This window comes from Impatiens glandulifera, chromosome 3 (genome assembly GCF_907164915.1).
Source record: "Impatiens glandulifera chromosome 3, dImpGla2.1, whole genome shotgun sequence".
Classification (NCBI taxonomy): Eukaryota; Viridiplantae; Streptophyta; class Magnoliopsida; order Ericales; family Balsaminaceae; genus Impatiens; species Impatiens glandulifera.
In genome coordinates, this window is record NC_061864.1 from 3,547,966 (window position 1) to 3,571,604 (window position 23,639).

The 23,639-nt window shown below is 30.6% G+C and overlaps 5 protein-coding genes across 6 annotated transcripts; 1 reads left to right on the top strand and 4 right to left on the bottom strand.

The window, feature by feature from the left end:
• The first annotated feature begins 1,344 nt into the window (after nucleotides 1–1,344).
• On the top strand, nucleotides 1,345–2,774 carry LOC124929212 (UDP-glycosyltransferase 72B1-like). Its single transcript, XM_047469513.1, has one exon. The coding sequence runs from the start codon at nucleotides 1,389–1,391 to the stop codon at nucleotides 2,772–2,774; it is 1,386 nt and encodes a 461-aa protein (XP_047325469.1). The 5' UTR covers nucleotides 1,345–1,388.
• A 59-nt stretch (nucleotides 2,775–2,833) lies between these two features.
• On the bottom strand, nucleotides 2,834–5,686 carry LOC124929213 (deSI-like protein At4g17486). Its single transcript, XM_047469514.1, has 4 exons — nucleotides 5,347–5,686; nucleotides 4,220–4,481; nucleotides 3,270–3,557; nucleotides 2,834–3,168 (listed from the first exon to the last, which is right to left on the bottom strand). Exons 2-4 carry the CDS (start codon nucleotides 4,431–4,433, stop codon nucleotides 2,966–2,968), a joined length of 705 nt encoding a protein of 234 aa, XP_047325470.1. The 5' UTR covers nucleotides 4,434–4,481; nucleotides 5,347–5,686; the 3' UTR covers nucleotides 2,834–2,965.
• A 3,229-nt stretch (nucleotides 5,687–8,915) lies between these two features.
• On the bottom strand, nucleotides 8,916–12,017 carry LOC124929211 (J domain-containing protein required for chloroplast accumulation response 1-like). Of its 2 annotated transcripts, none has more exons than XM_047469512.1 (7): nucleotides 11,596–12,017; nucleotides 9,879–10,711; nucleotides 9,733–9,800; nucleotides 9,618–9,662; nucleotides 9,457–9,534; nucleotides 9,202–9,378; nucleotides 8,916–9,128 (listed from the first exon to the last, which is right to left on the bottom strand). In XM_047469512.1, the coding sequence occupies exons 1-7, from the start codon at nucleotides 11,988–11,990 to the stop codon at nucleotides 9,090–9,092; spliced, it is 1,635 nt and encodes a 544-aa protein (XP_047325468.1). In that variant the 5' UTR covers nucleotides 11,991–12,017; the 3' UTR covers nucleotides 8,916–9,089. The 2 variants fall into 2 exon arrangements, with proteins under 2 accessions (XP_047325468.1, XP_047325467.1); XM_047469511.1 differs by having other exon boundaries at nucleotides 9,457–9,546.
• A 216-nt stretch (nucleotides 12,018–12,233) lies between these two features.
• On the bottom strand, nucleotides 12,234–14,102 carry LOC124931179 (arabinosyltransferase RRA3-like). Its single transcript, XM_047471575.1, has 2 exons — nucleotides 13,779–14,102; nucleotides 12,234–13,554 (listed from the first exon to the last, which is right to left on the bottom strand). Exons 1-2 carry the CDS (start codon nucleotides 13,950–13,952, stop codon nucleotides 12,436–12,438), a joined length of 1,293 nt encoding a protein of 430 aa, XP_047327531.1. The 5' UTR covers nucleotides 13,953–14,102; the 3' UTR covers nucleotides 12,234–12,435.
• A 4,310-nt stretch (nucleotides 14,103–18,412) lies between these two features.
• LOC124932731 (protein phosphatase PTC7 homolog fig-like) lies at nucleotides 18,413–20,718 on the bottom strand. The gene is made up of 6 exons (XM_047473408.1): nucleotides 20,669–20,718; nucleotides 20,014–20,589; nucleotides 19,358–19,929; nucleotides 19,112–19,264; nucleotides 18,756–19,034; nucleotides 18,413–18,620 (listed from the first exon to the last, which is right to left on the bottom strand). Exons 1-6 carry the CDS (start codon nucleotides 20,673–20,675, stop codon nucleotides 18,582–18,584), a joined length of 1,626 nt encoding a protein of 541 aa, XP_047329364.1. The 5' UTR covers nucleotides 20,676–20,718; the 3' UTR covers nucleotides 18,413–18,581.
• Between the last annotated feature and the right edge of the window lie 2,921 nt (nucleotides 20,719–23,639).

Here is a 23,639-nt window from a genome sequence, read left to right on the forward strand (position 1 = left end):
ATAAAAGTAAATGGCTACAAATTTTGAACATTAATATCTTATTTGTAAGCCTTATAAATTGTTTCTATTTCGGTTTCTATTTTTCTCTATATATTAATATTTTTTTATTTTACAGTAAATTCATTTCAATTAAAAAACAGTACTTGTACAAATTAAAAAACAAATATTAAAATTTATAAAACATATTATAAAATCATAAGAAAAAATAAATGTCAATGTCATAAGATTGACTCTGATTCTTACATAGTGCGCAAAATCAAATAAACTTTTCCACATAAATTGACAACATTTCTATTTAGAACTATATGATTTGTTTGCTGTTGCTTAAAGTTTGTATTTTCTTATTTTATTAAAAAATTAGAGAGTGGGCATAAATTCTAAAATCACAACTTCCTAATTAGTGCAGGGAATGACAATGGGTGGACCAGTCAATCTCCCTAAGCACAGTTTCTTTTATAAACTACACAAATAATATTTATTATAAAAATATTTTTAACTAACCCAATTTATAATATAAATAGTATAAATAGTCTAATAAATTAAATATTTTTTTTATTCTTAATGTATTTATTTCAATGTTCAAAATAATATAAATAAAACAAAATATAAGTGTACATAAATGTGACAAGTATAAATATAAGTTCCAATCGTATTTATAATGTTATTGTGTTCGGTTTGAATACCGCAACGCAAATACCATCATCGTTACATTCCTGATCATATGGTGACAATTGAAACAATTCGAATCGGTTATCATTGAGGCGGTATAAGTTGTCCTGTTTAAAATATTAAACAGGAAAATTAATGTGACAATTTTAACTACCGACTCCTTTGTGAATTAAGAGAGTAAGTAATAAACTGTAAATGAAACAACTCATCATAATAATAAAATGCATAATCCAAAAAAATTATAATCATATCTTGAGATGATAATGTTTAAACACTTTCATCAAAATTGATCAAAACAAAAAATAAATAAAATGAAAACCTTTAACTCTTTATTATTTTTAACAACTTTCTATTTTCTCTAAACAATATTTGTGATAAGATAGTACTTTTTTAAGACTAATTTATTCTTTTAAAAAAATTAACACAATCTCACGTTCATTTTCCACAATTTAAAATATTTTAATTTATTAACCATGATCACATGAACTAACACAATTGACTTACAATAGTTTTAAAAATAGATATTTTTTCTCTATAAAATTTTGACTACTTTAATGTTTGAATAGACTAACTAAGCTAACAACAAAGGACCTTATATTTTCTTTTAACACGAATTTATATATTTTAAAATAGTTTAAATAGAGAAGGCACATATACCTGAAATTAAATATTATTCATTGCTGCTTTCTCTCTCTAATCTCTTCAATACTATCCCAGTTATGGTGGCAGCCGAGTCATCCAACAAGCCGCACATTGTCATCTTATCAAGCCCAGGATTGGGCCACATCATCCCACTCTTCCAGCTGGCAAAGCGCCTCGTCATCCATCACGGTTGCCACGTCAGCTTCTTAGCCATCACAACCCATTCCTGCGCCGCCCAGCACCGCCTCCTCCACTCACCGGACCTCCCCTCCGATCTCCAGATCATCAACCTCCCCTCTGCTGACGTGTCATCCTTCATAACCGCCGACATGCCAGTCCTCCATCAACTATACATCATCGTCCACGAATCGCTAAAACCTCTCCGGTCTATCCTCCTTGGACTAATGAACCGGCGTCCGCGTCCACGAGCATTAATAATCGACATCTTTACCACCCTTGCGTTTGACGTTTGCGTTCAGATTCATATTCCGGTTTATTTGTTCTTCACGCCGTCGTTAACTCTGTTTACTTGCAGTCTCTTCCTCCCCAATTTGAACCGCCCGGAAAATAACATGTTAGATCAAGTTCGTAATCTGAACATTGACGAGTATAACTTGTTCTTACACCAATTCAGCCGGATGACAATGGCGACGGCGATCTTTTTCAACACATGGGTTGATTTCGAACCGGACCAGCTTCAGGCTATACAGAAAACCAAGTTATTCCTCGAGAAACCAATCCCTCCGATCCACCCTATCGGACCGCTCACCAAAGAAACCGAACCGGAAGTTTCAGATTCCGACGAAATAATCATCAACTGGCTTAACAAGCAGCCGCCGGATTCGGTTTTATTCATTGCGCTTGGCAGCGGCGGTACGTTAACTCGGGAACAACTCACCGAGTTAGCTCTAGGAATCGAGATGAGTCGGCAACGGTTCATCTTCGTGACTCGGAAACCATTAAACGCCGGTGCCCCGGCGGCATATTTCAATGCTGACCGTACCGAGTTAGAGTCTGACTCGGACGGTTACCTTCCGGAAGGATTTAGAGACAGAACGGCCGAGATAGGTCTGGTGGTCCCGGGATGGGCACCACAGGTGGCTATTCTGAGTCACGAGTCGACGGGAGGGTTTTTATCGCACTGTGGATGGAATTCGACGCTGGAGAGCTTGGTGCATGGAGTTCCGATTATAGCGTGGCCGTTGTACGCGGAGCAGATGATGAACGCGTCGGCTCTGACGGGAGAACTTCGGGTGGCGGTGAGGCCGGCGGAGGAAGGGGAGGTTATAGGGAGGGAAGAGGTGGAGAGAGTGATAAGGATGTTGATGGAAGGCGAAGAAGGGAAGATTATAAGGAAAAGGACTAAAGAGATGAAGGTGAGCGCGGCGAGGAGTCTGTCAAACGGCGGTTCTTCATTCGAAGAGCTATCGAGTGTGGTGGAAACTTGGAAATCTATTCAGTAGTATCCCTTTCATTTCTTGCCTTAAACCTGTTCGACGAAATGTCAAAGAGAGACAGATGATAATAATAATAACAATATATTTGTTCTTCAATCCATGAACACAAATATGTTACATAACTAGCCTGAGCTTCTACACACAAATTTGAACACATTCATGTTTAAGAGACAAGTTTGAATAAAGAAAACCAGTTTCTACTTCAAGACTTTTCTCAATTCGTATGGAGGCAAGCAGCCTTTTAGCGGCGATTGCAACAGCATTGACGATTTCGATAACTGCCTTTGTCTTGATGAGATAGAAGACAAGCAATTAAATGATGTTCTTAGCCTCGTCTTCTCACCGGGATCACCGCGTTCTACTTTCAGGGCATTGGGAAGCATACAATTGAACATTGATCCTATATATATATATATATATAACAAGAGAAATAAAATTCAAACACTTTGGAGTTATTTAAGAAAACCAGCACCAAGACAAAGGGGAGATCATGAAATTTACCTAATTTTGCGAGGCGGTTTACCCACTTTGGAATTGATTTCCTTGTCAGCATCTGGCAAATGTCATTGCAGAAATGGTTGCAGTTCTTGGCGATCAAATGATAAGTGTCGCCATTATAGTTGGCAGAAAAACGCTCCATGAATTGCCTTACCTGAACCGCATCCCAGTCTGTAGTTCCGATTAATATAGACTTCTTAAACTTGAATCCCGGGCATTGACGGGGTTCAACCTCAAAGACACCACTAGAAGAAAATTCATGAGCTCCAAATGCATATTCTACACCATGAACTGCAATGGAAAACCAAAACCAACACTTTTAACGACAACAGTGAAACACTACATATATATGTAGATGAAATTGATTATGAAGCAAATTTTAACATTATGTTAAGTATATCCTGAAATAATCTAGGGCCTTGTTTGATCTAGTTATTTGAATTAACCCAGATAATCCACTTTTTTTTTATGAAACAATTTTTTTTCAAATAACCCTACATCAAACAAGCTTTAAGGTATAAATATATAGTGAAAATAGTATTTATAATAATTTACTTATAAATAGAGGGTATTTTAGTTGATTATTTGAATGATGTGATTAATGAGTAGATAACCCACGTCAAATAAACCCTGGATAATCACTTAAAAGGCCCCAACCATATTTGTTGGCCTTGAAAGTCAATGAATTTTAGTTTCCTGAAGTTTTTGTATCTGGAAACGAATGCAGACAGATAAGTGTTTCCAAATGGGGGACGACCAAGGTCGAGTTTTTAGTTCACAAAAACAATCGAGATCTTTCTTATAGATCCATTAGAAGTCTTAAATAGAATCATGACTGATATGGGTCAAACAAGAAAGACTGCATTCATTAAATCCAAGGTAGAGTGGATTATAGAATTTTGGGGGACAGCAAGATCAGAATGAATAAACTGAAAGTAACTAGGTAACTTTACCTTCAACACCAGAGTGAAAAATGCCGAGACCAGCCCAGTAAACGTATCCATTCATTGGTGTCAAGTCATAGACATTGAGATACACTGGCATCTTGCCAGGACCATAATTATTAGCTGGTTTTACTTTGGGAAACAAACAGAAACGCATGGCTGATTTTCCTTTCAGCCTCAGAGGCATCTTTGGCTTCCATCCTTTCTTTGATCCAAACTTCATCTTTCAATCAATCAACTGGATCTAGTGCCAAATTTCCTCCAACTCAACCTGCAAATGTATTATCCCACAGAGCCAGAATGAGTCAATGCTGAAAACCATCCAAAACTTCTCTAATGCCATGTTAAGCTAAAATTGTAAAAGTTAAAGATGTTGTTGCTTCTGCTTCTGATTTTACTCTCAGCAACAAAAGCAGTTTCCATGTGGTGGATAAACATTAAACATGACTTGTGATATTATCAATCTTGGCTAAGAACTGAATAAAACCCTAACAGCATAAGAACAAATGATTACTTCCAAACAAGCCAAAAAAAGATTAATAAAGCTAGTTAATAAACTAAGTAAATTGAGTTTGGCTTTATTGTTGTAGATCTGCCCATTCTGTGAAAATAAAGTAAGGCAGACCAACTCTCCCACATACTCCAAACTGAATGTGGGAAGCCACTACTACTAAAACCCCTCCAACTTTTTATATAAAAAATATAGGAAAAAAAGAAGAAAGACAGACAGACAGAATATGAATGTGATATTTTATCTATGAATCATTCAAGATTATTGACAACTTCAGACTCATTCAAGCATAACTTCAACTTATTATTTCTTTAGCCCACAAAAAGAAGAAGAGTATGAATATTAACTAGTGGTGCCTTCAGCCTTGGACTAAAAAATCCATAAGAAGCCAATACCACCTAAATGTGATACTGTGTGAACAAGTAAGTAGATGGAAATGGAGAAGATTTAAGTAGAATTTAGGCAGATCTCGTTCAAATGGTTTTGCAGGGACACAAATTATAATAGAATGAAGAGGTGTTTTGAAGAAGAAAATGCAAAACAGATCTCCAGGTTTTAAGAAGAGGGTAGAGTTTTAAGGAAACACTAGAGTATTGGATACAAAAGAAAGAAGAGAGGAACTTACGCATTGTGATACAGAGGAGAAGAGACCGGAGTGGGGGCAAAATAGGCGGTTGAGGGAGACTAGTGATGAGAAGTGGAAAAGCAGTGTTGTTGTTCTTGGTTGAGCAGAAGACAAATTCTGCGGAGAGGACGACTGTATGTAATTATCTGACAAGATGCAGGCTGTTAATCCAGAGACCACGCTCGCACACACGGTGTCTCACTCGCCGACAAATGCTCTTCAGCTACGACACCAGACATTATTATTGCATTTCATTGCATTCCATTCCATTCCATTTCATTTCATTTTCCATTAGATTAGAGAGAAGAAGAATGAAGAAATATATTACCCAAATTTTGCAATATTCTCTACTCTCTCTCTCTCTATCTCGTACTCTTCTTCGTCTTTATATGGTAATTTTAGTTCTAACAAAAATCAAATTATCAGCAATTACCGTATATGAAATTAATTTAGTTCTATCAAGTTGGATTATTTAATCCAAACCCATGATTCGGCCTAAGATTTTATATACAATTTTTATTTTTATTTATATAAATTAAGAGAAATAATAGGAGAGGGAGTTTTGGGGTGGAGATGAGAAAAAAATAATGTGACATCAATTTATTGTGTTAGAAAAAAATAAAAATTGTGAGGAAAGAATGTTAGTTCAATATTATTGATTAAAACGAAAAAAAATCAACAAATAAAAAGAATGATACTTTACTTTTATTATGTATAGGTTTAATTTTATAAGTGAGATATAAGTAATAACTAGCATCAAAATAAACAGTAAAGGGAGAAATTCTTTTATTTTTTCCAGTCAACAATCACAATCAGATTAAGCTTCTATACATGTGTTGGTAGTGTTTTGAATTATTTCATTAACCATAAAACAAAAATATTACTTCACCCACTTTCTTATATCACTAGATAGTAAGATATATTTTTTTTATTTTTTATTATTATATAATTTAAATAACTAAATTATTTAAATAACCTGTAATCAAACAAAGGCATAACTAATTAGTAAATAATACAAAAATAAGTTCTGCAATAAACAATTGAATTGTATAAATAATTTAAAATAAATAAATAAAAAATTTAGTGGAAAAAGATAACGATGATGTAATTTGCTCTAAATACGAACTCACATTTTCTGAATTATGTGGATTGAACGGTTGAAGTAAGTAAGGAGAATGAAACAATTAAACTGTGGCGATATAATTTTTATCAAATATTATGAGCGATAATTAAAATTATCTTTATTATTTCAAAAAAAGTCGATAAAGTTACTTCAAATTGAAGCAATTGGAGATCCGACTCGGGCCAAAGTTCCTATCTATTGATAATGTACATGTACATATATTATCGAAATAATAAGAGCGTTTACATATGAAATATCAGTTTTAGTACCTCCATTCTTAAAAAATGAAAATTAATTTCAGAATCGAGTAGTTCATTTTCATTCCTGCTAAGAAGAAGACGGACTCGTTAAATTACAACCAACACATTTGGAAGGGACGAGCAACAAACGATCTACTAAGGGTTTTGGAGTGTTATTCGGACTACAAAATTCGAGAAAAAAAATTGAATTCAACTAAACAGAATGTTAAACCAAACAAAAACAAAACATCAATTCAAATATAAATTATAAAAATCACTATATATATCCATCTAGACTAGAAAAGTTATAGATAGTAAAAAAAATGAAATATTTTTCAATAATTTTAGAGTTTTTTTATACAAAAGTTATTAGATATAAGATGATAATATAATAGTAAAATTATTTATTTTAAATTAGAAAACTATCCTGGTTAGTATTTCACTATTTAGATAAGAATTGAAGCGTATGTGACATTTAATTTGACAGGTAATTATATAATTTATATGAATACACTATAATATTAACAAAATATTACAATTTGATAAAGTTTAATAAAGTTATTATATAATGCTGGAATTACAATTTGACATAATAATTAGTTTTATTGGATTATTTAAAAAAAATAGCTTGGTCTAATTTCAACTGTTGTTTTTGTGAATTTCAGAACAAAGACAATTCTCACTTTAACTACTGTAATGTCAGATTTTATTTAATTTCTCTAAACAAAATAATATTTTTTCATAATAAAAAAAACACAAATAAAAAATTTACTTAGTTGTAATCTAAATTTACATTGTACTAATAAAAAAGTTTTACATTATATTTAAATAATTATCAATTAATCTTTCAAAAATTATTTAGTTTGGCATATAATAAAGTGTAAAAACGATACTAGAATACTATAACTTATTATTTGATACATTAAAATCGTTTTTAAAATCTTATATAAATATAATTAAAATAATTTCAAATTTTCATTTATGATTTGAATAATAAAATTAAGAAAGTATTAAAAATGACTAGTTAAATTTAATTTAATCTATTTAAATTTAGGGTGTACAAAAATATTATAAATGATTATATGTATCAAAGTCGATCAACTTAGTGGCGATTTTGTTTTTGACTCGTATTTATTTTCAAGTAGACTAAAATGACTAGAGTAGTTATCATTATTTAATTAAAGTGTTATTAAGTAAAAATCGAACATTTCTTAAATAAAATTTTGTGACTTAAGTTATTATAGTGGCACAGGACACTTATAAATTTAGATCGAACAAAATGACAATTATTAAAGATTTTATTGATAAGTTTATATTAAGTGTTATGTCACTTTTTTATTTGTTATAGTTAAATTATATGTTGTACCTAATTTTGAAACATGATGAATATATATTTGTTTTGGTATAATGGGCGGTGCCAAATTGGCAATATAATTAAATCATATTCTTTTTTTATGATTAAGGTGACGAGTAAAATGTTTTATGCAAAAGAGACATAAAAAAAACAAAAAAACATAATAGTTAGGTTTATATTAATTTATTATCAATCTGATCTGAAACATTCCAATTTATTTTGATATAGAATCTATTGTAACACTAGGAAGAACACAGATATATATATACCTCAGTTTTATCACTGATTTTAAAAATTTCCCTTAAAGTTTGAAATTGACCTTTTTAATTGTAACATTGAATTTTGAAATCATGTTTATTTGAATATTTATTGTTTCTTAAAAGAAGATATATTAATATTCTTAGTCTGACAGCAAGACAATAAGTAACACACAAGACATGCATGCCTAACTTTTCTTTTCTTTTTTTACCAGTTTTGTGCTAACATGGTAGATGATAGAAGAAGAAGTACAACTATACATGAAATTAAAGCTGTCATAGGCATCTTGTGTAACATCATCACCTTTTAATCTTTTTATCATATACATTTGCAATAAACCAAATATAATGTGAAATTGTTCTTTTGAAATAAAACAAAATTAAAGGAAGGTTTTAGTCTCTGTTTGAATAGCACTTTCGTTCTAATATATTCTTGCAATTAAACAAGAAAATCTCAACAAATCCGGCAACAAATGCCGTGTTGTGTCGACCTCCATTTCAAACAAGTTGAAAAGTATTTTTCGATTTCAACAAAGTTTATCTTAAATGTAATTCAACAATTGATAACAAAGGTTGTATTTTTCACTCTCAAAGTCTCAAGTAAATGCAAAATAATAATAATATGATGTATTTGATTTGAATTGAAGCCTTGAAAAGGGTAAAAAATAATATAAAAAGCTGACTCCACCCAAGTAAAATACCTACTAAATCTATATAGAGATATGGACATTAAAAAGACAAAGATGTGTCATTGATTCTTGTTTGAATGCTCAAAGTGCTCCAAGTGTATTGAAGTGATCCCATGCCTCCTGCATAAACATTACAAACAAACAAATAAAAATTATTAAAATGTCATCATTATTCATATAACAACACAAATACCTGTAAAATCTTGAAGACTTTTTCTGCAATGTACTTTTGATGAGGAGCACTACATTTCTGCTGTAACTTATCTGGATGTAAATATAGTAAAGCTCTTTGATAGGCTCTTTTTACAGCATTTCCTTCTATTATGTCAACAAGAGCTACTGGCTTCCAACCACTATTCTCCCAAAGCACCTAATTTTTTAGGTTTCAAACCATCAATCCAAAGAAATATAAACATTCTAATAATATACAGATTCACTGAATTCTTACAAATTGTAGAGTTGACAATAGAGATCGAATATTCCCTTCTTTCCCTCTTGCCCATTGCCGAATTTTATTATCCAAATCCAAATCCAAATCCTGCATTTGATTTTGTTACTAACAACACATCGTTTTAAAACATAAATATCATGAAAAATACTCCATATTACCTCATTGTTAGTACTAATTCCATGGTCATTGGGTAATTCCTTTACCTGTTGTTCAACAGTCATGATGACATGTGTGAGTTGGTTCGATTACAAAATTATCGATATAGATATATACCTGAAAGTTATCTTCCATGAGATCTTCCATCTCAATGTTTATGGTTGTAGAAGGATTGGGTAATGAACCTAAGAAGAAAGAAAAAATGTCCTTTTTCATATGACAAGTTTTCATTAATTAATAGAGAATTGGAGGAAACAAATTACCAGAATCTGATGATGGATCGTTTCTCCTGAAAGAATTTTGTGTACTCTTTGAATGAATCTTGTTCTGTTTCTCATGAAGATTTTCTGTAGAATTTGAAACATGTTGTTTCCAGCGAAAACTCTGAGTTCGAGTTTGAATGTCATTTTGGGGCTTTACAGATTCTTCTTGTTGGTTAAAAATCTTTACAAAATCTTTAACCATTCCATCACCCTTGTTTGATGGATTTCTTCTAAGGTTCTCTGAAGAAGGCCTTCTCTGTGAATAGTCTAAACCGTGACTGGTACTATCATTCTTAGGTAATTTAACCCTTTGTACAACATCATCAGAAGAAGATTTACTTGATTTTGCGTCACCTTTTTTCTCTTCATCATTCAGATCTTTATCTTTTCTCCTGGCTGGGAACTCAATCGGTGTTGATTTATGAATTTCAGGAGATTCAGTTTGACAGAGGAATTCAGCCATGTTATTATTAGTACCATCTTGAATCCTTCCATTAGAACTTGAACATCTATGCATTTTATAATTTCTATTCGATTTTGAGCTGTTTGATCGAAAGAGAGGAACGAACGATAGAGGAGCTCCTTTACTGGCCCATTTGTAGATAGAAAAGTGAAGCAAACTTGTATTATTATTGTTGATTATTTCATCAGATTTGTTCTCTCGATGATTAACGAAGTATTCTTGAGAAAGTGGACTTGGGCGGTAAGATGATAGAGTTTCTGATCTGAAATCATCATCTTTCTGTCTTGCAGGAGAAGAGCTTGAGGCTTCATCGGACCCAATATTTGAACTCACCTTAGAAAAGTCCAATCTTGTAGATTTGGCGGGAAGGCTGACAATTTTAACCATAAAAACATCAGAGTTTCGGTTAATAATTGAGCACAAGTATTATGTTACAATGTAAAAGATATTGTTTTGATAAAAAAAATATATAAATGAGTTTTACAACTTAAAAAATCTTATATTGTAACATGACAATTTTTTTAAATTTAATATTTTATAAGAACTAGTATAAAACATAGTACGTGTCTTAATATGTTGTACAAATAATCATGATAATCCTATTCATATTAAAAAAAATGTTAAATGTCTACATAATTTTTTTACTTACTAAAACATTATTAAAAGTGAATTGTCGACATTTAATTATTGATTTATATTTCATAACACAAAACTAATATAAAAAATATTTAAAATTATAAAATATATATAATATAATTTAAAGTAAATAATATTTATACAATAATTATAATTCAAATTTTATATATTATAAAAAGTTAATAAAAAAATTAATTTATCAAATATTAACCGTTTTAAATGAACGGATCAACACAAATTAATAATTTGATTCGTTTGTTATAACAAAACGATTAGATGAATGTAGTGCCATAATTAGTGACGTGAGAAAACTAAAGTTTATATATTGAAAGAAGTGAATAAAAAAAAATTAATTTATCAAATATAAAACTCTATTTAAATATTGTACTTTTATATATTCTATTTTTTAAAATAAGAATGTTAAAAGTTAAACTTTCTTTTTATATTTTATTTGGTATATATTATATATTTTGTTCGAACCTTAGTATACTATTTTGTGGATCCTAGGGAATTTGTAATTATTTTTATATTTGGTAAAAAATTATTTGTGTATATTATTATGATTTTGTAGATTGTAATAGAGAAATAGGGAAAATATTAGCAAAAGTAAGATTTTACCTGAATTGGGAAGGAAAGGAAGTGGCAAATGGATCGGAATGAAGCGGTAGAGAACGGGCAGGCGAAGAGCTCATCGGATGCTGATCGGACTTTCTAGGCGAAGAGCTATGGGAGTCATCTCCCCCCCTGAATATATCGTCGTAGAAATCATAGCTCGGAAATCTCCTCCGATTCACAACATCGTTGCTACCAAACACTGGTTTCTCTTCCAATCCAGTCCAAGGGTTTCGACACAAAACCGATGATTCTCTCCCGCCGTCGTGTTCCGGCGACGCCTTTGATGAATCTTCATCAGCTTCCCCCCCGAAGCTGTAACGGTATTCCTGAGTCGAGAACCGCCGCGGCGGTCCTCCGAATACGTCTGCGAAATCCACCTCAGAAACGGAAGCAGCCATTGAGAAAGTTTTATGAGTTTCGGCAATTGGCTATAATAGAGAATGAAATGAGGAGAATTCTGAGAAAAAGACAGGTCAGGAATGAAGATCTAAATGTATGGTTCTTGTTTGGATAAGGAGTTTTGAATGGGGCCAAAAACAGAGTAGCTTACATGTTTGTCTGTCTGTGTCTATCTGGATTTGGATGTTAACTAAGTTACCTCAGTGAAAACTCACAATATCATGCATGAGTTCATCAAACCCTTATAACAAAATGAGAACATATATTCTTGCATGTTATACAACAGATTCATCAATCATCATTGTGAAATTCGTAGACAAATGAGAACAGATTCAAAAAAAAAAAAGTAAAAATAAATAAACAGAGTTCAAACCAGCACAAAGAAACTAGAGAATCAATACAAAATGTCCGGTCTCTAACTCTCCTCCCCCTAAACCAGTTTCTTCAATCAGAACCATCTGGGAACGAATTGAGCGCGTCTTCCTTACCATTGGCGAAGAACTCGATAATGGCTTTCATTCTCGGATACTTATCTGGGTGATAATTTACATGAACAATCACAGGCTTCAATTTCTTTAACCTATCATCCTTCCTAACCGTTTTGAACAACACCTTACTGTTCATAAACTTGTAGAAATCCAAAGTCCTCTTGGATGCGTATAATCCAATGTATTCATTATGCGACGGATAAAACAGTTCTTCATTAAACACAGCCTGGTCCCAAGATTTTGGTTCTTTTGACAAACGGTCGGCAACTCTGTCCAAAAGCTCGATTGAAGGGATGGTCGGTCTTATGTAAAAGAAACCCGAATTATAAACCCATATACGCATGGTATGTGCGTATCGTGCCCAACCCATTGACGGTTCATCAAACACGTCGTTGTAACCGTACGCAGTCATGTTGTTATGCCCGTCAGTCATCGATTCCACATCAGAATCGCGATGAAGATGGTCAAACGGGTTCTGAAGATAAACTATATCGATATCCGACAGCAGGACGCTGTAACCGAGCTGTAAGAATTCTCTCAGGATTCTAAACTTCAGTCCGGAGACAGCATGATTAGATCCCGTCTTTGCAACTGTATCGATTCCTACATCCGGATCTCTCTGGTAGAATGGGACATCGTTGGATTTGCAGAAGTCGGAAATTCCATCGTCCAACGCCACCACTAAGTAATTCGGTATGCCTACGTTTTTTATGGTGGTGAACCAGAGCTCCAACATTGATTTGACGTTTGAATTGGCGATGGCGACTATTAGTTCTTTTCCAACTGCAACATCTTCAAGGATTTTTGCAAGTCTAGGGTTTACAGATTCGTCAGGGAGAACAGATGGATTAGTTCTTAATCCTTTAACTGTACCGAATGGACCGGCTTTATGTTGCTCCCCTAATACCATAAACTGCTTTTGAGCATTATCTTTCTCTTGTTCTGCTAATCGTGATTTTTCCTTCAGATCCCTAATTTCTTTGTTCAATTCTAGGTTCTTTTCAGATAACCTCATGATATCTGACTTAAGCATGTTTATTTTTTCCCCCGATTCACATGATGATGATGATTCAACCTAGCATACAAAACAGTTCACTTAAGCCTTGAATCTAGAAACAACGCATTATTCATTCTAAGGTAAAAACGATCAAATTGGACTTATCGAACACGAAAGTCAAATGAAGAAACCTATAATTTAATTTCAGAAAAGGTATACAAGCTTAATTATTGATGATTGCGTTTTCCATTTGTATTTGTCTGATCGTATGTATGTGAGATGGAGATGGAGAGAGATCTAACCTGGAGATTGGAGTTTGAGAGTCTACGATCGGAAGCGAAGAATCCGTGAGGATATAAGAAAGCACAAATGCAACCGAGTACAACACCTACCGCAATAGCTACTATAATACGCGATCCGCGAAGTGATTGACTGCTTCTCTCTCGCATCAAAGATCCCTCTCTGCGACCCGCCATAAGTATCTCCCCTTTAACAATCAATCCTTAGAACTATTATTAGGTTTTGTTGTCTGAGCTTCTCAATTCAACCATGGGAGATGCAGAAAGACGATGCCGAGTCGTGGAGACTGATAGGGAAGAAGATGCCTCTCTCTCTCCCTTATTGATTAAATTAATTTTATTTTTTCACTTTTTTATTTGAGATTACAGTGTATAAATTGTTTTTATAAATTTTAAATATAATATTGAGTGCATAATGCACATTGACTTTTAGTATTACATTTTTTATGTCATTTAATCTACTGTAACTTAACAATAATGTAACTTGTGTTTTTTAAACAGATTTGAAACGGTGAAACTTCATTAATTTAATGATTTATTATTGTTTTATAACAATGTTTTGAAATGATGAAACAAATAGTGACATTTCATAATTTAATTTTTAGGGGATGGTTTTAAACTAATATATAGTTTCATTATTTTAAGAAGTTGGTCTATTTTTAGTATTTATATTTTAATTTAGAGTTATTTTTAAATAAAAAAATTAATGAATTTTATTACTTGATGGGTTTCATTTAAAAAATAATTATAAATAGATTCAATTATATTTCATTGATTTAAAATCTTACAATATAAAATTTTACATATTCAATATAACTATTAAATTAAAATAACCAGTCAAAAAGCTTAATAGTTATGTAGAGAATTAAATATGGAATTTGTAGTTGACAATTAAAATTCATTAGTCATTAGTGCTAACAAGGGTGAATTATTCAACTTTGGAAGCTTATATTACCTAATGGGACAAGCTTTTATTTATTTATATATATATATATATTTATTTTGTGTTTGATTTAGCCGATATTATCTCAAATTATTTATTTATTAAATTTGGATAAGTTTGATTTCAGCACAGTTTAATTATTTATTTTTATATTTATAATATTATTTAATAATGAATAATATATATATATATTAATTTAATTTATATATTTATAAATAATTTAAATTAAAAAAATAATATATTTAAAAATAAATTATATTAATATATTATTTTTTATAAAATTTTGTTAATATATAATTTTAAATATTAATAAATGACTTAAATTAAAAAATAATATATTTTAAAATAAATGATATAAATATATTAATTTTATAAATATATAATTTAAAATATATTTAATATAAACTTGATATAATATATATATATATTTAATAATATTAATATCAATTTCTTCATGTTATAAATTACTTAAACTAAAAATTAGTTTATTTTAAAATAAAAAAAATATTAATTTTTATTAATATATATTTTTTAAATTTAATTGAACATGATAATTTCTTGATTAGTTTTCATAAACACATTACTTTTTATTTGTCTTTTTTTTCGTTTACAATCTTCTTTTAAATATTTAGATAATTCATTCTCATATAAATATATAAAAGTCATATAAGTTTATCACAGTTAATAAAAAAAAGTTAATTTATTATTATACATCATTTCATATTTCTACTCTCTCATTTATTTGATATAATATTTCAATATTCAATTCATTTTAGGTACTTCACCCTCTTCTTATTATCATTCAATTCAGCTATAGTGTATTTATATTTCATGTTTTATTTAATTATTTTATATACTTTTTTAAAAAATAATAAAGCGTCAATTAAATAAAAGGCCACAAAGAGTCAAAGAAGTTACATGAGTTCAAAAAAATCTGAATAAAAACAAATTGAATGAAGGATAATAATGAAATAAAAGAGATAACAAATGACAAATGAGAATTGAGAATTAAAGTACAATGATATCAGTGGTGAGAGTGACTTTCTCGAAAGCGATGTTCCAATTTTGACAGATTAACAAATTCTTCTCACATGTGGAAATACGCCTCCACATTTGGACGAAGAAGTTCATGATGTTGGTTATGATATTGTTCCATACTATATAGCATTGTTGCGAACTCTTGAGAAAGCTCTAACGTTCATCTTCATCCAAATGTGATAAACAATGTTGACGAAGAAACACTTAAATGTATTGGAACTTAAATTGTTGCCCTTGGTCTTGGTGATGGCGAGGTCCTTGATATCGGTCCATTCATTTGAGAAGCTGAGGAAGCCCATTGATGAGGATAATCTGTGCCAAAGCAAGAAGGCGAAAGGGCAGTTCCCAAGGAGGTGTTCAATGTACTCCTCATTTCCTAAGTAAAGAAGGCAATTAGGGTCCAGGATACTCATGTACTTCTTGATCTGATCACGAGTATTGAGTCTCTCGCGAAAAGCGAGCCATAAAATGAATTGGTGTCTAGAGATCACTTTGGTAGACCATGCTAAGTGGGACCATGGGACGATGTCCCATGATCACAAACACAATCCCAAGCAGACCCCAACACGTACCTGTCATTGTTCTCGACATTCTAAATATGGGAATCCTCATGGTTATTTAGATGATAGGATGAAAGTGCGTCAAGGATTCTCACACCTTCTGGAATAGTCCTCAAAAGGTTATTCCAATCACTGCTCTTGACTTGTTGAACTGTGACCAATTTGAATGTTGATCATCTTGTCTGCACTGTCTCTGAGCTTTAGAATCTTTTTAAGGGACCATGTCATCTTCATTTTGATCTTGCATGTTCAGATGCTAAATGAGACAACAAATTAAGAATGTAGCTCGCAAATACACTTACCCATTTAACCGAACGCAAAACTTGTCATCTGACGGATTTGAACCCATGACCTTAGGGTGAGTATTCACCTCTTATTTTTGTTAGGTTAGAAGATAGGCTAATTATTTTATATATTAAGATACATATATTATAAATAATAAATAAAAATATATTTAAATGTATATTTTATTATTATAATAATTTTATGTAAATATATAAGAATATTAGAAATGGGTAGAATAGATAAGAGATTGAGTACTGTTAGAAAAAAAAAAATATGAGAGAATAAATAAAATAATTAAAAAAATTAAATATATGAGAGAGAATAAATAAAAAAATATTTAAAAGTGATAGAGATAAAAACACTGAGATTGTAAGCTTAAAATTCTGAAGGTAGAGAAAAAATTGAGTTTAAACGTAAAAATGTGTTTAAATATAGTTTTTGTATGTGAGCTTATTACGCAAACGCCCTCGACTTATAAACGTTGAATCAAACAAAGCCTATATATTTCCCATTTGATTTAATTTTATTTATTTATGAAGTTAAAACGTATTTAACACTTGTCAAATCAAAAATATATATATATAATGATGCTTAATTTTTAAAGTGTCCGGATTGCCGGGTCGAGAGTTGTGGTTAATTTGGATATATATGAGAGTAAATAGATATTTGAGTCGGATTGTGGGTTAACCCGCCCATAAACTTAAAAAGGTTAAAAATAAAATTAAAATGATATAGGTATGGTTCGAACTTGTAACCTAACAAAACAAGTACAACATTTTAACCAACTAAGCTAATAACACTTTATATTTTAAATTCAACCCAAAATTTGATAAACTTGTGACATTTTAACAATATAAGTTCAACTTTTTTAACTAACTAATCTATATATATATATAATGATGCTTAATTTTTAAAGTGTCCGGATTGTCGGGTCAAGAGCTATGGTTAATTTGGATATATATATGAGAGTAAATGGATATTTGGGTCAAATTGTGGGTTGACCCGCCCATAAAAATTTTACCGTAATATTTTTTTCACGGTTTTTTATATTATTACTCGTACAAATGCACGAGATACATACTAGTTTGTGTTAATGTTACCTGACTCTTAATTTTCTCTTTCTTTTATGTTTAACCATATTCGTTTTCTAATTTAAAAAAATACAAAAATCCTGGTTTATTTACTTGTTTTATACATATTTTTTCCCTTATTTCCTTAACTTAATTCTAAATTATTTTTTAAATTTACCATAACTTTAACACCTTATTTCCTTAACTTAATTCTAAATTATTTTTTAAATTTACCATAACTTTAACTCCTAAATCCATACATATTCAACTTAGCCATGTGATTTTGTAAAACTTTATTTAACTTGGCTCAGTTTTACATATTTTTTTAATCAGAATTTATTTTCTTTTGGAGCTATAACAAGATTCCCCAAAATCATAATCCTCTTTTAAAATTGTTTTTAGTAGGAATTAAATATGATTAAATTTGTATACAAAGTATCCTTAATAAACTTAAATTAAATACATTGTATTGCTTAACTAATTATCATGTTAACCAATATTGTAGATTTGTGATACAGACCAAATCTCATTTGAAATTAAACTAAAATTTATTTAATTTTTAATCAAACAAATTAATAGCAATTTCTTATATATCTATAAACTAATTTGTTTTCAAATAGCCTTTAAAAAATTGAAATCATAATTTAACTATTTTTTTTGGCAAATAAAGCTATATAATATCCTCTAATCACACCTTTAGTTTTTGGAAACGATAGATTTAGAAAAAACAAAACAAAATTATTATTCTAAAATAAACTGACAAAATCTTATTAATTAAAATCAAGATACAACCCACATAACACTGTATCAATGAAACAATGTAACCAATGATTTACATGTCTCACACCCAACCCTATTACAATAAAGAGTATTTCTGATCATTTGAGTCCAGATGAGAAACAGTGATCATTTAGCGGTATCCAAATGTTAATGGTCTTGGAGCATTCTCCTGCAATTCAAAGAAACAGCAAGCAAGCAAGCCAGATAAGTAAGTAAGTCTGATCATGTTAATTTGTTTGATGACTATATAGCTAATTAAATCAATGGAATCTAAAGGCTATATATATGTTTCAATTTGATCTACCTTAACAAATGAAACCAGGACAGTGATGTCATCAAGCTTGCCCCCAGAATAACGAAACCCAGCATTTTGGGCAGCTGTTGAGAATGGGGTTGATCTCATCTTATCATCTCCACTCTGTCTTGCAGAAGCTGCAATCTTTTGAGCTGTGGCTTCAGGATCCAACCCAGCTCGAATGGCATTCACAGCAACAGAGATTATCTCATTGCTGTACAAGTTATCGAACAGCCCATCGCTGCCAGCAATTATAACGTCTCCCGGGATAACAGGAACAGAAAACACCTGATCAAAATTCAAAATTAAACTTATAAAAATTATGAAAAGAAATTAATTAATGCAACAAACAAAAACTAATTAACCTGGGCAGAGCTAGGAAGATCAGCACCATTCCCAATGGCTGCTAAATGATATGTACGGTTGAAAGCATGTTGCTGAGGTGGAGATTTGAAAACAGTGCATTCATCTCTTATCACCATGAAACCACTGTCTCCCAAGTTTACGGCATGAAGACCCTACAAACAAATTAATGATCAAACCCAAACTCATAATCAAAATCAAAATCAAAAAATCTTTCCAAAGAAATTGTGGTTTAGATTACTACTTACCCGCTCTGTCAGCGCTATTATGCAAACTGTAGACGATCCTTCAGCTTGCAGCAAAGCATGAGCCTTTTTGAGAACTCTGAAAGTATCGATGGAACCCCTAGGTTCTTCTCGAATTGCAGCAACAGATCTAAACATCACTTCTCGGGCAAATTCCCCAGAATCAACCCCAAATTTATCCCATTCCTCAACTCCATCGGCTACACCGATTGCATTTTCGTCAGGACAGATAAAGTGGGCATCGTCCCCACCTGTTTCCTCTTTATTAGGATTAGGTAGGTAACAGGACCCCGATACTATTTTCAGTTTCATCGGAGGGGATGAAGAAGAAGGAATGGATCCAAACTGGTTTGGGAGAGCTGTTTTAGGTTCAGACGGAAAAACTGTCGTTTCCGATAATAAACGGTTAAATAATACAGTAGAAACTGTGGTGGGTATTGCTCCATCAATGTTCATGTTCATCCAAAGAACATTTGATGGAGTAGGAGGGAGTGTTTCAGGTTGTGGCGGCGGTGATGGCGGTGATGGCGATGGTGGTGGTTGTTCAAACATAGTTGGAATTTCCGGCGCGGCTTCTGCATCGAATAGTTATATCAAAAATATGTAAGTGCTTTTTGTTTAAGGCGTTATGTTTTGGTTTTTCAAATAAACATAGTTACCGGAAACAGAGTTAGGTCTAGAGCGAAGATCATAAGAAGTCTGTGGCTGCCTCTTCCTTTGCCTCCTTTGCGTAGGTGGCTGCGTTTGTGTCTGCGGCTGGGTCTGCCTCTGCCTCCTTTGCGGCGGCGGCGGCGTTTGCGTCTGTCTCTGCCTCCTCTGCCTCTGCGGCGGCGGCGACGACGGAGAGCGGGGAGAAGAAGAAGATGATCCATCGCAGATCTTGACGTGGGCCTTTAAATCGGACTCCAGTGCGTATTTCTTGAGGCATTTTGGACACTTCCAATTCTTCTCTTTGCCGTGTTTTCTGGCGTAATGTTTCTTGATACCTGTGATATCGCCCAAAGCTAGTTTCGGGTCGTGATGTTTGCAACTGGGCTCAGGACAAATGTACACTTTACTCCCACGTTCTCCCCTGTTGGACGTCTCCTGGAGCTCCGGCAACGGCAAGTTATGTTTGCGCATGTGAAAGCTCAGATTTTGTATCCGTTTGTAATCTATATTACACACACTGCAAACATAAGTCTGAATTTCTAACAGAGTTTCAGGTAACAAAGCAATCACCTCAGCATCTGGATCTGAAAGAAAAAAACACAAATCAAAAAACAAATTATAAAACTTTTGAATCATAAACAGCACTTAATTTTGAATTCTCACTATGCATTCCAGGACGGTTTCTTCTCCTCCTTACTGGCGCATTACCCTGATCTTCCCCACCCTGATCTTCCCCACCCATAGAGTTCGACATCAATGGAAGAAATTTGAGAATCCCCTGTTTCAAACTGATAGAGATTGCGATGATGAATAGATATTGATGGTAAGAACTTGTATTTATAGGAAGAAAAATGCTGAGGCGGGCATTACTTTATTTGACTTTTTACCATTTTAAGGCCTTATTTGATGTATATTATATTATTTGAGATTCATTTTTAGTAATAATTAATAAATAAATCTTAAATAAGAAAGAGATTTTATGTTATTACTTATTACAAATATATTTAATTATTATCAAATATAAAAAAGGTAATCTTATTTTAGATTCCCAATCTTTAAAAATTAATTCAAATCAATATTATATTCAACTACATTTATTTAGGTGGCAACTGTCATTGTATAATAATGTGAAAATTTGTACATATCAATCTTTAAAGTTAAAAAGAAAAATATTATAATGTGTAATCTATATTAGATTACAGTGATATATCTACACTTTTAATTATTTTAATATATCTAAAATCAAAAGAAGAAGAAAAAGTAAAATATAGAAGTTGAAAAAAATATACCATTGACAAAAGACAAAGAAGACAAATATGATATTGATCAATTAAGATTTTTGATCCCCTTCATAAATTTATGGAGACCATTCTTTCGTGTATATAGATGATCCTATATTATTTGGCTTATGAAAACGATATTATTTAACCGTCTAAAAAATTAAGTTAGAACGATAATTGAATCTTAACCTAACATTATTACAAACTTGTATCCCACACAATGCATCTTTCCAAAAGTTGATAAAAGAATAGAGTTTTTTCATTACTTTTTTCAAACGACAAAAATGTCATTCCAAAGGCATAAGACAATTAAACTTCTTAGACCATTAACTGACATATTTATCATCAAGTTAGACTCTCTTTCTCGAAAACATTTACGTTACATCATCATTTAGAAATTAAAATTATATTAAAAATACTACAATTACGATATCTCAAATCTCACAAAAAATAATATGTATTTACAACTATATATATATATATGATTTTATTATTTATTATTTTTAATTAAGTGTGTTTTTCTTGAAGATAAGAAAATTTATGTGTAAGTTTTTATGAATTTCTTATATTTTTTCCCATAATTGTTAGTAGTATAGATGAAACAAATAATGTTTCATCTTTTTATTTTAGTCAATATATTTTATTTTAATAATATATAATTAACTTTTATTATAATTTAATATTTTAAATTAAAATTTATTTTAAAAAATAATAAGATTATAATAATAATAATAAAATAATATATTATTCAACATTCATATAAAATTTTGTAATTACTTTAAAATTTAATTTTTGTGATATTTTAATATTTTTTAAAAGTATATATGAAAATTATAACCATTAAATCATTATAAATGGTTGAATTATATTCATAATTGTGTTAAAAGTTTTAAAAATAGATTATTCATCTTATAACTTAACAGTAATTTCTAAATATATATTTATATTTTATCGTTAACTTCTTTATTTAAAAATTATATATTAAATTAAAAATTAATATATTCATTTAAAATATAAAAAGGTTATATATAAATATTTATATGAATATATCTATAAATAACAAACTTAATATATATATATATATATAAATAAAATTTATATATGTAACAAATGTATATATAATTTTCAAAAGTTATTTATAATAATTTAATAATAAAAAATTGAAGGGAAATAAAATTATTAAATTGAAACAAAATTATTAAATATCAATCCAAAATTGAAGTGATAAAAAAATGGTTAAGTTGTGTATAATGTAACATGACCCTATTATTAACATAAATATAAAAAAAATAAAAATTGTGACATTTCCCATTTATTAATCTTTGCTTAATTTGTATTTTATATTTTTAATTTTAATGATTTTTACAATAATTATTTTTAAGAAAAAACATATATTTTATTGAAAAACATGAAGAAATATTCATTCAAGAAGAAACAAAATAATATTTTTCATAATTGATTAACATATATTATTCAAGAAAAAAACATCTCAAGAGAACGACAAGATAACCCTCCCCACTAGGTCTAGGATTGCAACTTTTCGGTTTCTCTTTTCTGACCACTGACGCCAAATGGTGGATTATCTGATGGTATCAAAGGTTTTGTTCACGCTTAAAAACATATTGCACTCATAGCAAATGAAGGGGCTTAAAAAAACAAGTTAATACATACAATTAAATTGAATCAATAAATTATAAAATTTCACCAGGACGACTTTCCTGAAGAAAGGTTTTTGGTTTCATCTCCTCCTTGATCTTTTCCACCTCTAGAATTCGCCATTAAATAAAATGAGAATTCCCTGTTGTTAACCTATATTTAAAGGGTAAAATATGTCTGGTTTAATTTTAAGTAATAATTAAATAAATAAATAAATCTCAAATGATGACAACTTTTGTCTTAAAGATAAAGTTTATTAATATAAAATGCAATCTATAACTAGATTCTCAATATTTAAAATTTAATGAGATTTTATTGATTTTTCCTTACCATATTATAGGGCATTAAATTAAAATATATTATATTACAGAAATCTAATATATATATATATATATATATAATATTTATGCTTAATTTTTAAAGAGTCTGAATTGTCGAGTTGAAAATTGTGGGTAATTTGGATATATATGTGAGAGGAGTGAATACTTGGGTGAGATTGTAGGTTAACTCGTCTATAAACTTAAAACGGTTAAAAATAAAATTAAAAATATTTTAGGTATATTTCGAACTTGCATTCTAACAAAAATGAGTTTTTAATAAGACTTTATATTTTAATAAAACATTAAATTTGATGAGTTTTATTTTTTATTATGATGAAAAATAGAAGTTAAATACAAAAACATATAGATCGGACACAT